The following is a 12,501-nucleotide window of genomic DNA, read 5'->3' as shown; positions in this document are numbered from 1 at the left end:
GTCCCGTTTAGCTGCTTGCCTTTCTCTTGCCTCTTGCCAGTTAAGTTTTATTTTTAACGGAAATGGGATAGATTCATAATTAAGATGGACAAAGAGGGCACATTTACGGTTTAATAACTTCAGGTTTAATGTAACTTGTAATTTGTTATTACTGTAGTACACACCATTTTAGGCTTCTTTTCATTAAATTCTTGCGACAGAAAACATTTTGCGGTGATGCCTGGGTCTGAGGATGGCTGGTGGATATGGGTGGTTTTCTCCAACAGGCTCACACAGGAAGAAGGTTGGGGGTTACTTCAGCATTGTTTTTGCCGCAGCATTTATTTTATTTATGTAACAGAACTACTATTAAAGTAAAAATCAAATAACATGTATAGTTCAATTGTACATTGAGCAGGTTCTATCATTGCATTCAATCTCCATATGAATGCCATTTGGTTGCTATTTGGAGCTACCATTTCTCAACTCATTGAAAAACTATTGGACTTTGTTGCATTTCTTACAATACAATTAGTATTTCTGACTGACACTTGGAGACAAGAACCACATTTTCACCACTCTCACAGCTACAGGTTTTTTGAATATTTTATTTGGCCCCAGTGAAATATTACAAAAAACACTGTACATATGAATGACTTTATATAAACCAGTATAAACTAAATTTCTGTGCCACAAACACTGCAAATCCCTCAATCTTGTAAAATTACAAAAAATAGACCAGAACATTATGCTGGGAGATGTATTACTCTAGCTCATGCTCATCTTGACAACTGTAATTTTGCCTTCCAACATGCACACTGGCAGCACAGGAGAAAATAACTTACTCCAGGCTGCATCTTTTCAAAGCTAGTTCTCCAAAAGGCAGCTAGAAATGCTGTGAATCCTGGCAGCATAGCATTGCATCACTGGCTTCTCCTCCTCCAGCCAGGTGGCCAACCTACTCATCCGGGCCTCCAGCTAGAAGGGACAAGAGCATAAATAAAATTAAGCATCAGAGGTCATATGATCACTGTAGCTCCACTGCAAACATATTGTGGCAGTCCTTATAAAATGCACAACACAAATACAGTTCATTTGATCTGATTTTATTTTGGTTTTCAAGGTAGAATAGGCTATCCCAAATAATCAAGCCATGGCCCTCCCCCCCCATCTACAGCCTCTACACTGCTTATGATCCTGCCTTCTCTATTCAAGAAAAAGGTATTTAGTATTAGATGTTTGTTTTGGCAAGGTGTGAAGATGTAGGATAGTGTCTGCTTAAAGTAATGTGAAGTGCAATAGTCTAAAAAAGGGAAATCAAGATGTAAATTCCACTGTCAAAAGTCACTGGATGGCACTGAAACTTACAGCAGGAACATGACCACAAACATACTGCTAAAGCAACCAAGGAATTTTTTAGGGCCAAAAAGTAGAATGCTCTTGACTGGACAAGTCAATCACTCGTCCTATCTTCAATTGAACTTGAAAAGACTGAAGGCAAAATTCCCCAAGAAACAAACAGGAACTAAAGATGGCTACAGTACAGGCCTGGTAGAGGACGGCCAGGGAAGATACCCAGCGTCTTATGTCTACGGGTTGCAGACATCAGGCAGTCATTGAATGCTTTGCAACCCAGTAGTATATGACAACTTTAATTAAAGAATATACTAATTTCTCCAATTACTTCTGCACCCCTAATGTAGGAAGTAAGTATAAAAAGGGCAGTATTTCCTACAGGGATCACCCAATATGGATGTAAATACCCTCAAATTAAAGTGGACAGTCTGCACTTAAACCTCAGATTAATCATTTTATTTCAAAACCAATGTAATCAATAGAAAAGAAAAAAACGAATGTTTTCCCAGCTTTATTTATCCATTGTACCTTACAACATGCAAATGGGAAAAAACACAAAATGTATTAAATCATTATTAATAAAACAGAATAACTGGGTTAACTGATTAGCAGATCATCTTGACCATGTCTACATGCCTAAATGCACTGAGTTGCTGCCACGTGATTGGCTGATTCGATATTTGCATTAACAGGGGCAGTTTGCGGTTGAACAGGTATACCTAATAAAGTGGCCAGTGTGTGTGTGTATGTATGTTTAAGCAATAGCTCACGACAGGCCGTGGTATATGCTTCGCGTCGGGCCAAACAACGCCCCTTAGCTGTGATATAATAACCATATATCACGGCCTGAAGTGAGCTATTGCTGTTATAAAACGGTCACCAAGTATGGCAATATGAAAGTAATAGACACACTCCAATTTAAATAGTTTTTAAATACTGAATACTGAATTGTTCGAAGTACAATTATTTTACCGTTGTCAAGCAAAACTGTGGTTGGTAGTTCTATTTGGACCATTGTTATTCAAAAACTCTGGTTGGTCGTTCTGTTTACACCGTTGTTAAGCAAAAACCTCTGGTTGTTAATTCTATGAAAACGATTCCATCGAGAAAAATAGTTCCTTCTTGTTTTATACCATACAATTAGCACCAATTTTGGTCATTTTTTTACATTACATTATTTAAGAAAACTGCATGAAACCATAACTCAATCAAATTAATCTCCCTAGACCAATCAGATTCCTTGATTTGAGCTACCCGTTTTATAAATATTTATATAAAACGGGTAGCTCAAATCAAGCAATCTGATTGGTTCATAGCCGTGGTATATTAACCATATACCACGGTTATGACGTCTAATTCCTTTGCCCAATTCAGTATCACTCTGCGTCTGAAGGAAAAAAAACGTTTTAAAACTATTTAAATTGGAGTCTGTCTATTACTTCCATATTACCATACTTTGTGACCATTTTATAAAAGCAATAGCTCACTTCAGGCAGTTATTAATTAATTATAAAGTTACACCCTTTGTTACCTTCTGCTTTTCAATGTCCAATTTCGCAATTGATGGCAACGCTGAATCACGGTTCTAGTTACTGGCTTCATTTAGGAATGCCAACAATCCAGCAAAATACGGAATCGTCCCTTATTTTGACAGTAGCTAGAATAGGCGTTCCGTATTTAAGTCATGGCTACGGGACGCATTTTCATCCGTATGTTTGTAAAGGATTGCGTTTGTAGTAACCGCTGTTATGAATACAATTCAATAGTTAGCTAGCCGGGATAACAAGCATGCTGTGAGGCCATTCTGACCTAAAACCCAGAATTTTAATATTGGCTAGATGACCGGTGATGGCGAGCCGACGGCGAATCATAAAGTTAACTTATTCAAACCCGGTTTCAGAGTGTCTTGGAAAAACGCAATGTCACTGCGAGACCGCAACATTTTAAAAAGCAAGACGGCTAGGGAGATAAATTTGATTGAGTTATGGTTTCATGCAATTTTCTTAAATAATGTAATGTAAAAAAATGACCAAAATTGGCGCTAATTGTATGGTATAAAACGAGAAGGAACTATTTTTCTCGATGGAATCGTTTTAACAACCAGAGGTTTTTGCTTAACAACGGTGCAAACAGAACTATCAATCAGAGTTTTGCTTGACAACGGTAAACTAATATGCCCAAACGGCCGCGAAAGAATACTTCATTTCAGCTGATTAAGTCGATAAAAATCAATAAATATAAAGTAACCATATAGTCATTTTTGGTAACCCGTTGTATAAGTGGAATAAACCCCTCCAGGCTGTCCCGTTATTGGAAAATAATGTACTTTGGGGCTGGTTAAGCGACCCTCGGCTTCGCCTCAGGCGCATCACCACCCCCGTCGTACATTATTTTTCAATAACGGGACAGCACGTCATGGTCTATTCATTATACACTCACTGGCCACTTTATTAGGTACACCTGTTCAACTGCTCATTAATGCAAATATCTAATCAGCAACTGCAACCCTACGCAACCCTAACCCTAACCCGCCCCCCCCCCCATCTGTGAAACATGGTGATAGGGGTGTTATGCTTCGACCATGTATGGCTGTCAGAGTTACATGCTCACTTGTTTTCATTGATGATGTAATTGCTGACAGCAGCAGCAGAATGATGTCTGAAGTGTACAGAAACATCCGCTCAAGTTCAAGCAAATGCCTCCAAATGCACTGGGTGGCACTTAGTCTTAAAGCAAAACAATCGGCCTCATTCACTAAACCTTTCTTAAATTATTTTTACTTTTGTTCATAAAAATGTTCCAACGAAAAAAACTATATGAGATTCATGACACGTGCAGGTCTTTGTTTTTGTGCATATCCCAGGTGAATGAGATGATTAACCCTGGCTGTTTGTAAATTTTATGCGCAATCCTTTTCATGTGATATGCATAAGGAAACAGCCATGAACAAATACAGATTTAAAAAAAAACGAATGATGAAATGTTCTTGGAAACGTTTTTACACGCCATTTACCATCAAATGTGATCTTACACATGTTTCGTGAATGAGGCCCAATGACACCAAATATAATGCTAACGCAACAAAGGAGTTTTTCAAAGCTAAAATATGGAAAATTTTGGCCAAGTCAGTCAGCCAAGTCATCCAACTAAACACATGTTTTTACTGCTGAAGACAAAACTTAAGGCAACCAGCCCCGAAACAAGCAGGAGCTGAATGGCAGTACAGGCCTGGCAGCGCATCATCAGAGAAGATGCTCAGCACCTGGCAATATCTATGGGTCACAGACTTCAAGCAGTTAATGCATGCAAAGGATATGCAACAATGTGCTAAACCTGACTACTTTCATTACATAACATTAATATGTCCCAAACATTATGGTGCCGTGAAATGGTCAGGCTACATATAAAAAGTGCTGTAATTTCTATATCTTGAAACCAAATGTATAAATATACCCTTTAATAAAAGCTGTGAACAACAGAAATACATGCCAAAGGTATTTCTCCATCTTTAGGTGAACATACTGATTCATAAATGGCTCTTATAATGATGAAACTGTAGTCTCTGTGTGAGGTGTGTGAAGAGTTTATGAGTGTGCATTCAGCACCTCACCTCCTCTAGCTCCAGGCGAGTTGAGTGGCACTCAGTCTCATCCTCACTCGTGCTGGTCTGTAACCAGCTTCTCAACACGTCTGCAAGTCTACGCCAGGCCCTAGGAACACAGATAACAGTAATTATGGTGGTTCATCCACACCAAATAAACATGCATGTCAGAAGTGTTTTAGATGTGCAAATGGATAACATTAACAGGAAAGGTAAAAATAAAGTAACAAAGACAGACAAAGACAAAGCATGATAGGAAAGTGGTCCACGCTACTGGATTTCAGCTGTGTGTCAAAGCATATAAATTACTGTATGAAATGAGGCCAATTAGTACTACAGACTGATAAAAAACTATTATTATTACAACTACTACTCTTCATCCTATAAGATTCTTTTTTTAATGGAAAAAGCTGAACTTCAATAACAATAAGACATCCTAATTTTGTGGCTTGTGATTGTAGTCAGGGATGAGAAGATTTTTGTAACTGGTGTTTGAAACTGCATTAAAATGTAAAGTAGCCTACTGCCTAAGTGTGGACATTAGAGGTCTGGAACCGGCTAGAAATAACGACCAAGCCTGCCAATGCCCATCGTCTTTGCTGCCTGACCCAAGCCAGCCCAACAAGCTCTACCCAAATTTGAAGCCCGTAGCCGAGTGGGCTCTATCACTGAAATAACAAGCCAACAAAACCATACAGCACAGTAGAAAAATTATGATCTTCATAATGGCACCCAGCAAAGCTTCTAGTTTTTTGGCTGGACCGCAACTGTGGGGCCAGCCCTACAAACGCGAATGTCTGTGACTGAGTCACTGAGTGATGAAGTTACACCATTGGTCGGCCGAGTTATGAAGTTACACCATTGGTCGGCCGGTCCAGCCATATACTAGGTTTTGACCTGGTCTTGTTTAGTATAGTTATACTCAACTAGCAAATTACAAACAGCCATATTGGAGCTTTCAAGCTTTTTTGAAACATTGTGAAATTTTTTCCTTCTGTTAAATGTGACATTAATTTTTCATGTTTAAAAAAAATTTCTCACTTGCACCTCTGCAACAAACAACACAGGAGCAACTTCTTTGTTCTTTCTATGAGTTTGCATGAACAATGTTTGTAAAACAGGAATAATTCATATTTAAATGTTTTGTAAAGAACAGAACAAGCTAGCAAGCCAGCTTTAGTGCCATTTTTCTTTATGTTAAATGTGACGCTTAAATTTAAATACTGCGTGGCTTATTGCATGGCAAACAAATGTAAAAATCCAGATATGCACTTTCATTTAATAGCCAAGAAACTCATGGATAGAAAAAGCTAATGGCACGAGCCCACAAAATGACATTGTTAACACTGCTTCTGAAATCAAATGCTCCAAGTGAAATTGATCGAATATGTTCAGCAAACTAGTCTAGTTAGTCTGCTTGGTTATGGATCATAATATAATTTATCAGTTCCCTACCAGGGGATTCAACAAGATAGAATATGTCAGGGAATCATACCTCAGGCCACTGAATTGGATCATTTGTACACACTTTAACTGCATATAAGGACAGCACTTGAGTCCAGTTTGGTTTATTTAACCAAAATGATTTTGCTGTCATCGTTATTTACTAAAATAATAAAATGGCAATTATCTATGATGGATCCCTATTCAGAACAATGGTAGACAATGGTAACAAACATGGGTTCCTCTCACAAGGTTTTGCCTATGTGCCTATAATGGATCTATAGCGGTCTCTCACAGTTGCTTCAGTGACGCTAAAGATAAAGAAGTTCATAAAGGATACAGCCTTAGGATGGGATTCAGTGTGAACTGCATGCTCAGTTTTAAACAATGGACTAGGGTGGAGATCCTTACCGCAGCTGCCTTTTCTCACGCTGAAAATTATGCATTTTCCATTGGATGCCGAGTAGCTCTTTGGCAACAGCAGTGCTGGCGTGACAGTAGGGCTGTTGGTCTACCAGCTCGCACTCAGTCTGTTTACCTTTCTCAGAAACACAACCTACAACAATATTCCTATATTAAACACTCCACAAAACAACTATTGCAGCACCAAATCATTACAATATTGGGTGAATTTGGCAGTAAGATTTTCTAATTAAAAAAAAATTGTTACAGGCAAAATAGTAGAAATGCAATTAAAACAGGATGCCAACGCACAAGTGGTGCTTGGTACACAAATAACAAGAATTCTAGAAGCACAATGACCATTTTTATTTAAACAGTACCTGTGGGAGCAGCTGCCTGGCACATAGTGAACTTCTTAGTGGACAGCAACATGTCTGAGTGGCTTGGCCCAGGCTGGGCCATTAATGTTGAGGTGCTGTGTTGCTAAAACAACATTAAGAGGAAAACAGAATAAACAGAAGAGTAGGAAAGGGCAGGAGAAAGATCCATAGAGAATGCACTGAACTTGAAATGAAAGAGACACAGCAGCTAAAAGTGCAATCCTTAAACTATTTTTACCCTAGAAACTCCAGATGTCATGAAGGAGGAGGGAGGTAACAGCACTTCCTGGTTTGTAGAGTGGTCCTTGTGGCCAGTCAGTGGTTCTTGTGCAATAGCAGGTGAGCAGAATAATTCTGGGGCCAGAGGGGTAGGCCAGCCCATTGTTTGAATGGGATTTGCAGGGCTAGGTGGGGACGACAAAACCTGGGTACTGAAATAAAAAGAGATGAACCAAAATTGTGTAATAAAGTAAACTAGCCATCTTTCCAATGCGTATCATAAGACTCAAATTTTTCATATTTAATTTCATACTCAAATACTACAGGGAGGTTAATTATTACCAACTTGCATAAGAAACAAATGCCAAATAAATATTTAGCAACAAAAGCTACTTATTTCACAAATTTAAAATGAATGATCATTATCAATTTTATTTTGTGCCACACCTACATTGTACAAATGGCAGAGAAAGTCCTCAAACTGAAATTTAAGGTACCTGGGGCTTTATGTAGCTTTATATAATTCAAGGGCGTAATGTTTTCAATAACGCTGTGAGTGATTGATGAACACCTTCTTTCTGCATAAAAAAATTATATGTGTCTCCTGGATACCAGAGACAGTGTATGTTTTGTGTGTGTGAGGCACAGTGTACCGGTTATGCGTAGATTTACGAGGCGATGCTTTGTCCAGGGAGTTCAAAAGGTGGTCAGACCGTCGTGGCTGCAGCCTGGACGTGCACACAGATAATCTGGGGCAAATTAGAAGTTTTAGGTAATCTATGAAATAACCAATTACACTTAACAAGCTCCATGCAATGTTATACAAACAGATTAATTCTGTGTCTGAATACTTGTGTCTAGTCCTGACTTACAGTTGGCCAGAGGTATGTTCAATGACTCACCCCACTGTGTAATTTTTGCTGGTGCTCCCTGGTGTAGAGATGGGCGGTGGCAGACAGAAGGATACACTCTTGCAAGTCTTGCCCCTGCACCCACCTGGCTCACCCAGGACTCGCTGCTTCCACAGCATAGCACAACGCCACACCACATTCTGCAGTTGCCGGGCACTCTGCAGTAAACACAATTGTATCACCCGCTTAATGCACGCACAAACTGCATAGAGCACAGTGCACCAAGCACCCATCTCAGTGTATCAACTGCTTTGTGCTGCACTCTGGTGTTGGTAAAGTAAGGTACCTGCAAGGTGTAAGTTTTGCACACTCACACAAATATAGACCTGGGTAAACAAGCTGACATACAACATGCTAAACCTGCTGTCCTGTAAAGGCATAAGGTACGCAAACATTGGCCCTTCTAACCTGTTCTTGGCTCTGCAGTGCCAGGTTGATACGGAAGCTGCGCATGTCTGCAGTGTGGGAAAGGATACGCATCACACCTTCCCTCAGTAACTGATCTTGGTGAAACTGAGCTGAATGTACCAGCCGGTCTTGCTTCCGGTGTCGCTCTGCCATCCAACACCTCCAAGCCTCCATTACCTGGAATGGAAAATCAACCATGAGCATTAACACTATTTATTCCTGGCAGTAAGGATTGCTCTGTCCAATAACTCTGACATTACAATTATAGGTTCTTACAAAGCTCCCTCCGCCCTCAAGGAATCGGTTTTCTTTCTAGTATATTGGCTGAATTTAGGGAGTTTGAGTTATCTGAGGGAAATTTAAACTGGGATTGGCTCACCCCCTACCTCAGGTTGGTGTCTTCTGTGAGCTGAGTCTATCACAGCTCACTAATTTACCAACTGGCCCTAATTCTAAATATCCAAATAAATTAACACTGTTGGACTAGATCCTTATGAACAATCCTGATAAATTCTTGGTTGTCAGTTTTTTTTAATGATCTTAGTGACGACTGAGCGATCACATATGTTAGTGACACCAGGCCCCCTACTTAGGAATTTGCCTGGATGAGAAGCTTATGTTTAAAATGCACATTGACAATCTCATTAACCCCTTAGCGCACATGCCAAATCTGGCCAATCCTTGCCCATTTAGGGGGTACCCTATTTAAAGCTTTATAACTCCAGATGTGAACACCACAGAGACTTGAAAAATGACTTAAAGTAATAATCTCAAAGATTTTCATTAAAATATGGAAACCTAAAAAGTTTTTGTGTAACATGAGGTCATATTATTTGTTGATGTAGATTTTGTATTACATTTGATGACAATGTCACGTTACTAAATTACATAGCCTAGCTATTTGCACAGCTAACGCTAGCTACCGGACCACGTCAAGAAAGGCAACAATAGACAACGTTGCGCACAGTATCCATCTCTCATATCAGGTAACGTTGCGTTAGCTAGCTAGCTAATGTAATTAACACAATTTAATGTAAAACAACACCAATTCGAAAAAACGCTAGCTAATGCTACCAACTGGTACCGACCTTGCAAAACGTCTCTCGAATGCAATGCTACCTTGTTGCAACGTTGCAGTGTAGCTTACTAAAGGTCAGTTCAGATCAATGATTCGCTACGAGACTGGATGCAACTTGCAAAATTCCAAGACGTCTGATTGTAAACGTTCTAACTGCACTTGGCGATTTGACAAGGTGGGTCTTTTGAGACCCCAGGCAATGGCTTCAGACGCTCTGCAACTAACCAGTTCACACCGCTGCAATTTTCTCTGCAACATTCTAAAACTGTTTTGTCTCGTTGAGAATCATTGATCTGAATTGGCCTTACCGTTATTTACATTGCCATCAAGCCTTTACAAGTTCATCAATATATTATAATGATCGGAATAAAGCCGTCTTTACACAGAGCATTAACCAGGGGTATAGGTGGAGCACAGCCAGGTCTGATTTCAGTGTAAAGATATCAAACCGGAGAAAACTAAATAAAAGAATACAGCAGTATGGATTAGCATTATTATTTTATTACGCTTCCTCATATGGTCCTTCAGCCTTGCCCTTTTTTGAAGAAATCTCCTTTGTTTTTGTCTTATTATTCTTGTTCTGATTGCTAATTTAACACCCAGCTCTGCTTTATTCTCGAACAGTTTGCTAGCAAAACCAGAAACACCAGCGGCAACATTTTGCAAGGCAGTTGTTTCAAAAATATCACACAACAATCATTCACGAGAAAGACTGTTTAGTGTGCACGAGATACATAATTGTACGAGCCGCAGCGAATCCCGCAAATTCTTTTCTGCAGTGTAAAGATGTTCATACCGGGCAAAAAGTGGATAAAAACGTCTGTGGAAATTGATCATCACTAATTCTTCCCCAGGTCTGCTACAGCATTTTAACCCAGGTCAGCAGTGTAAAGGCAGCTTAAGTTAGCCTAATGTTAGACAATGAATGAGTGTGTACATAACTTTTATAACAACCATTTTTTATTCAGTAAATAGTAAGTGTTATCTCATAAAAAAACACGTTTTCAACGTACAAAAATGCCAAGTTACTCAAAAGTATTGATATCAAAATGACGCCAAGTTACGGTACTACAAACAATAGGCTATCTTGCCTCACCGAAATTACATAAGATGTATTTCAAAGCAATGCTACCCAATATTTCCTCAATTCTTTTAAGTCACTTGGCACAAAAGTAGTAGACAATTATTAGTGAGGGTAAAAGCAGGTTAAAGGAACGTGTCCCTAGCTGGGCTTGAACCTACGACCCCATGTTCCCAAGACTGTAACCTTACCCACTACTCCACAGGCAGATTAGCTGTTTAAACTGGAAATGTTTCAGAATAAAAAGGTATGGGTATTTTGTGTGTGTATGCAAGTTTTTGATTGGATCGTGAGGATGAGGATTTGGCTGATGTCAGTAAAATGTCCAATGGGGAGACATGTTGTTAGTGGGATAGGCGGCAGGAAAAAGAAGAATGAGAAGAAGAAGAATGAGAAGAAGAAGAAAAAGAAAGAGAAAAGAAGGAGAAAACGCAAAATCCCCTTAGTTTGGGGCTTTATTGTGTGGACATGTGAAGTTGTTTATGAAATCTGTCTGTTGAAATACGGTCAGAATGTACAGAATTTAATGTTTTTAAGGGCTGAGTGTCTGTGGCTGTTGTGGTTATTTCTGTGGGGAACCCTGAAAAGTGCCAAACTCTCGGTGCTGTATAGGTACGGGGCATGCCCCCGCCAAGGCATAACTTGGCGGGATGGCATACCTGCCCCACCATTGTCGCTCTGGTCGTTCATTTAACATGCACCCCCTCCCTGCAGTCTCATCTAAAAAACACCCCCCACCCTTGACATAATGGACAATATTGTCTATCTTGGCATTCATAAAAATATTCTTTCACCACTAAAAAATCGTATTCCGTCATAGCAACAAGATAAACCCGACAATAGCCCTAAGATATGCAGTGAAAACGCTGCTCACTGAATAACGAAATAAACGAGAAAAAGTTTTTAAAAATGATACCATGTAATTCTACAGTCAATATCTGGGACTAAATATTGAATAAATATAAAAGCTTACTGTTGGTTTTACGTGTAGAGATGTCCCTTTTGAGACTGCGTGGTCATATATTGTCTTAGACAATCCGTTTGGGAAATAATATTATACGCGCATCTGTGACGCCTGGGTATCTTCCAAAATAGCTGTGCTTAACACCACACCTGTGGTTTACGGCATCGTCGCCCTTTTTAGTACAGTCTGACTTGATTGAAAATTCATTTATTCAGTAGGCGAGAGTATAAGCTTTCTAACGATGTATAACATGTCTAATTCTGCTTTTGGAATAGCGTTTTATAGGTCAGCGTAACAGAAAATATTCTTAGCATCGCATTCACTTACGCATTCACTCTGTTAGCAGACAAATACGATGCACCTAACGAAACGTGTTCAAGGATATTTCGTAATTTCTTGCAAAATACTATTATTATTGAGGACTTCTGAACATAGCTAAGCCATATGTTTGCTGATAAACCTAGCTGACATCGTTTTCTGGAGCAAAACAGAAGCGAATAGAACAATATCATTGATACTGTCTCTGTCTCCATCTACTGAACATAGAGGAGATTTCATCATTGCTATGTAAGTATTACCGCTCAAAATATTTCGGTTATATACGTTATTTTTGAAATTGAGTATCTTTAAATAGGTTAGTGGTGTTATATAATGTAAATATTTCACACTGTAATGTAAG

General features: G+C 39.2%; 1 protein-coding gene across 7 annotated transcripts in view; it reads right to left on the bottom strand.

The window, feature by feature from the left end:
- Nucleotides 1-302: 302 nt before the first annotated feature.
- Nucleotides 303-12,501, bottom strand: part of sfi1 (SFI1 centrin binding protein) — a 101,798-nt gene continuing 89,599 nt past the window's right edge. For 6 of the 7 annotated variants that reach the window (XM_035379171.1, XM_035379173.1, XM_035379178.1 and 3 more), the window contains 8 exons: nucleotides 8,700-8,876; nucleotides 8,283-8,449; nucleotides 8,034-8,129; nucleotides 7,400-7,592; nucleotides 7,162-7,264; nucleotides 6,791-6,935; nucleotides 4,946-5,045; nucleotides 303-957 (listed from right to left, as the gene is read on the bottom strand). In XM_035379171.1, the coding sequence (XP_035235062.1) occupies nucleotides 847-957; nucleotides 4,946-5,045; nucleotides 6,791-6,935; nucleotides 7,162-7,264; nucleotides 7,400-7,592; nucleotides 8,034-8,129; nucleotides 8,283-8,449; nucleotides 8,700-8,876 (1,092 nt within the window). In that variant the 3' untranslated portion in view covers nucleotides 303-846. The remainder of the gene's footprint in view (nucleotides 958-4,945; nucleotides 5,046-6,790; nucleotides 6,936-7,161; nucleotides 7,265-7,399; nucleotides 7,593-8,033; nucleotides 8,130-8,282; nucleotides 8,450-8,699; nucleotides 8,877-12,501) is intronic. The other variant, XM_035379177.1, reaches the window with a different exon arrangement.

Source organism: Anguilla anguilla, chromosome 10 (assembly GCF_013347855.1).
Source record: "Anguilla anguilla isolate fAngAng1 chromosome 10, fAngAng1.pri, whole genome shotgun sequence".
Lineage (NCBI taxonomy): Eukaryota > Metazoa > Chordata > Actinopteri > Anguilliformes > Anguillidae > Anguilla > Anguilla anguilla.
The sequence above is the reverse complement of the archived record's forward strand: the minus strand, read 5'-3'. Positions and strand labels throughout refer to the sequence as shown.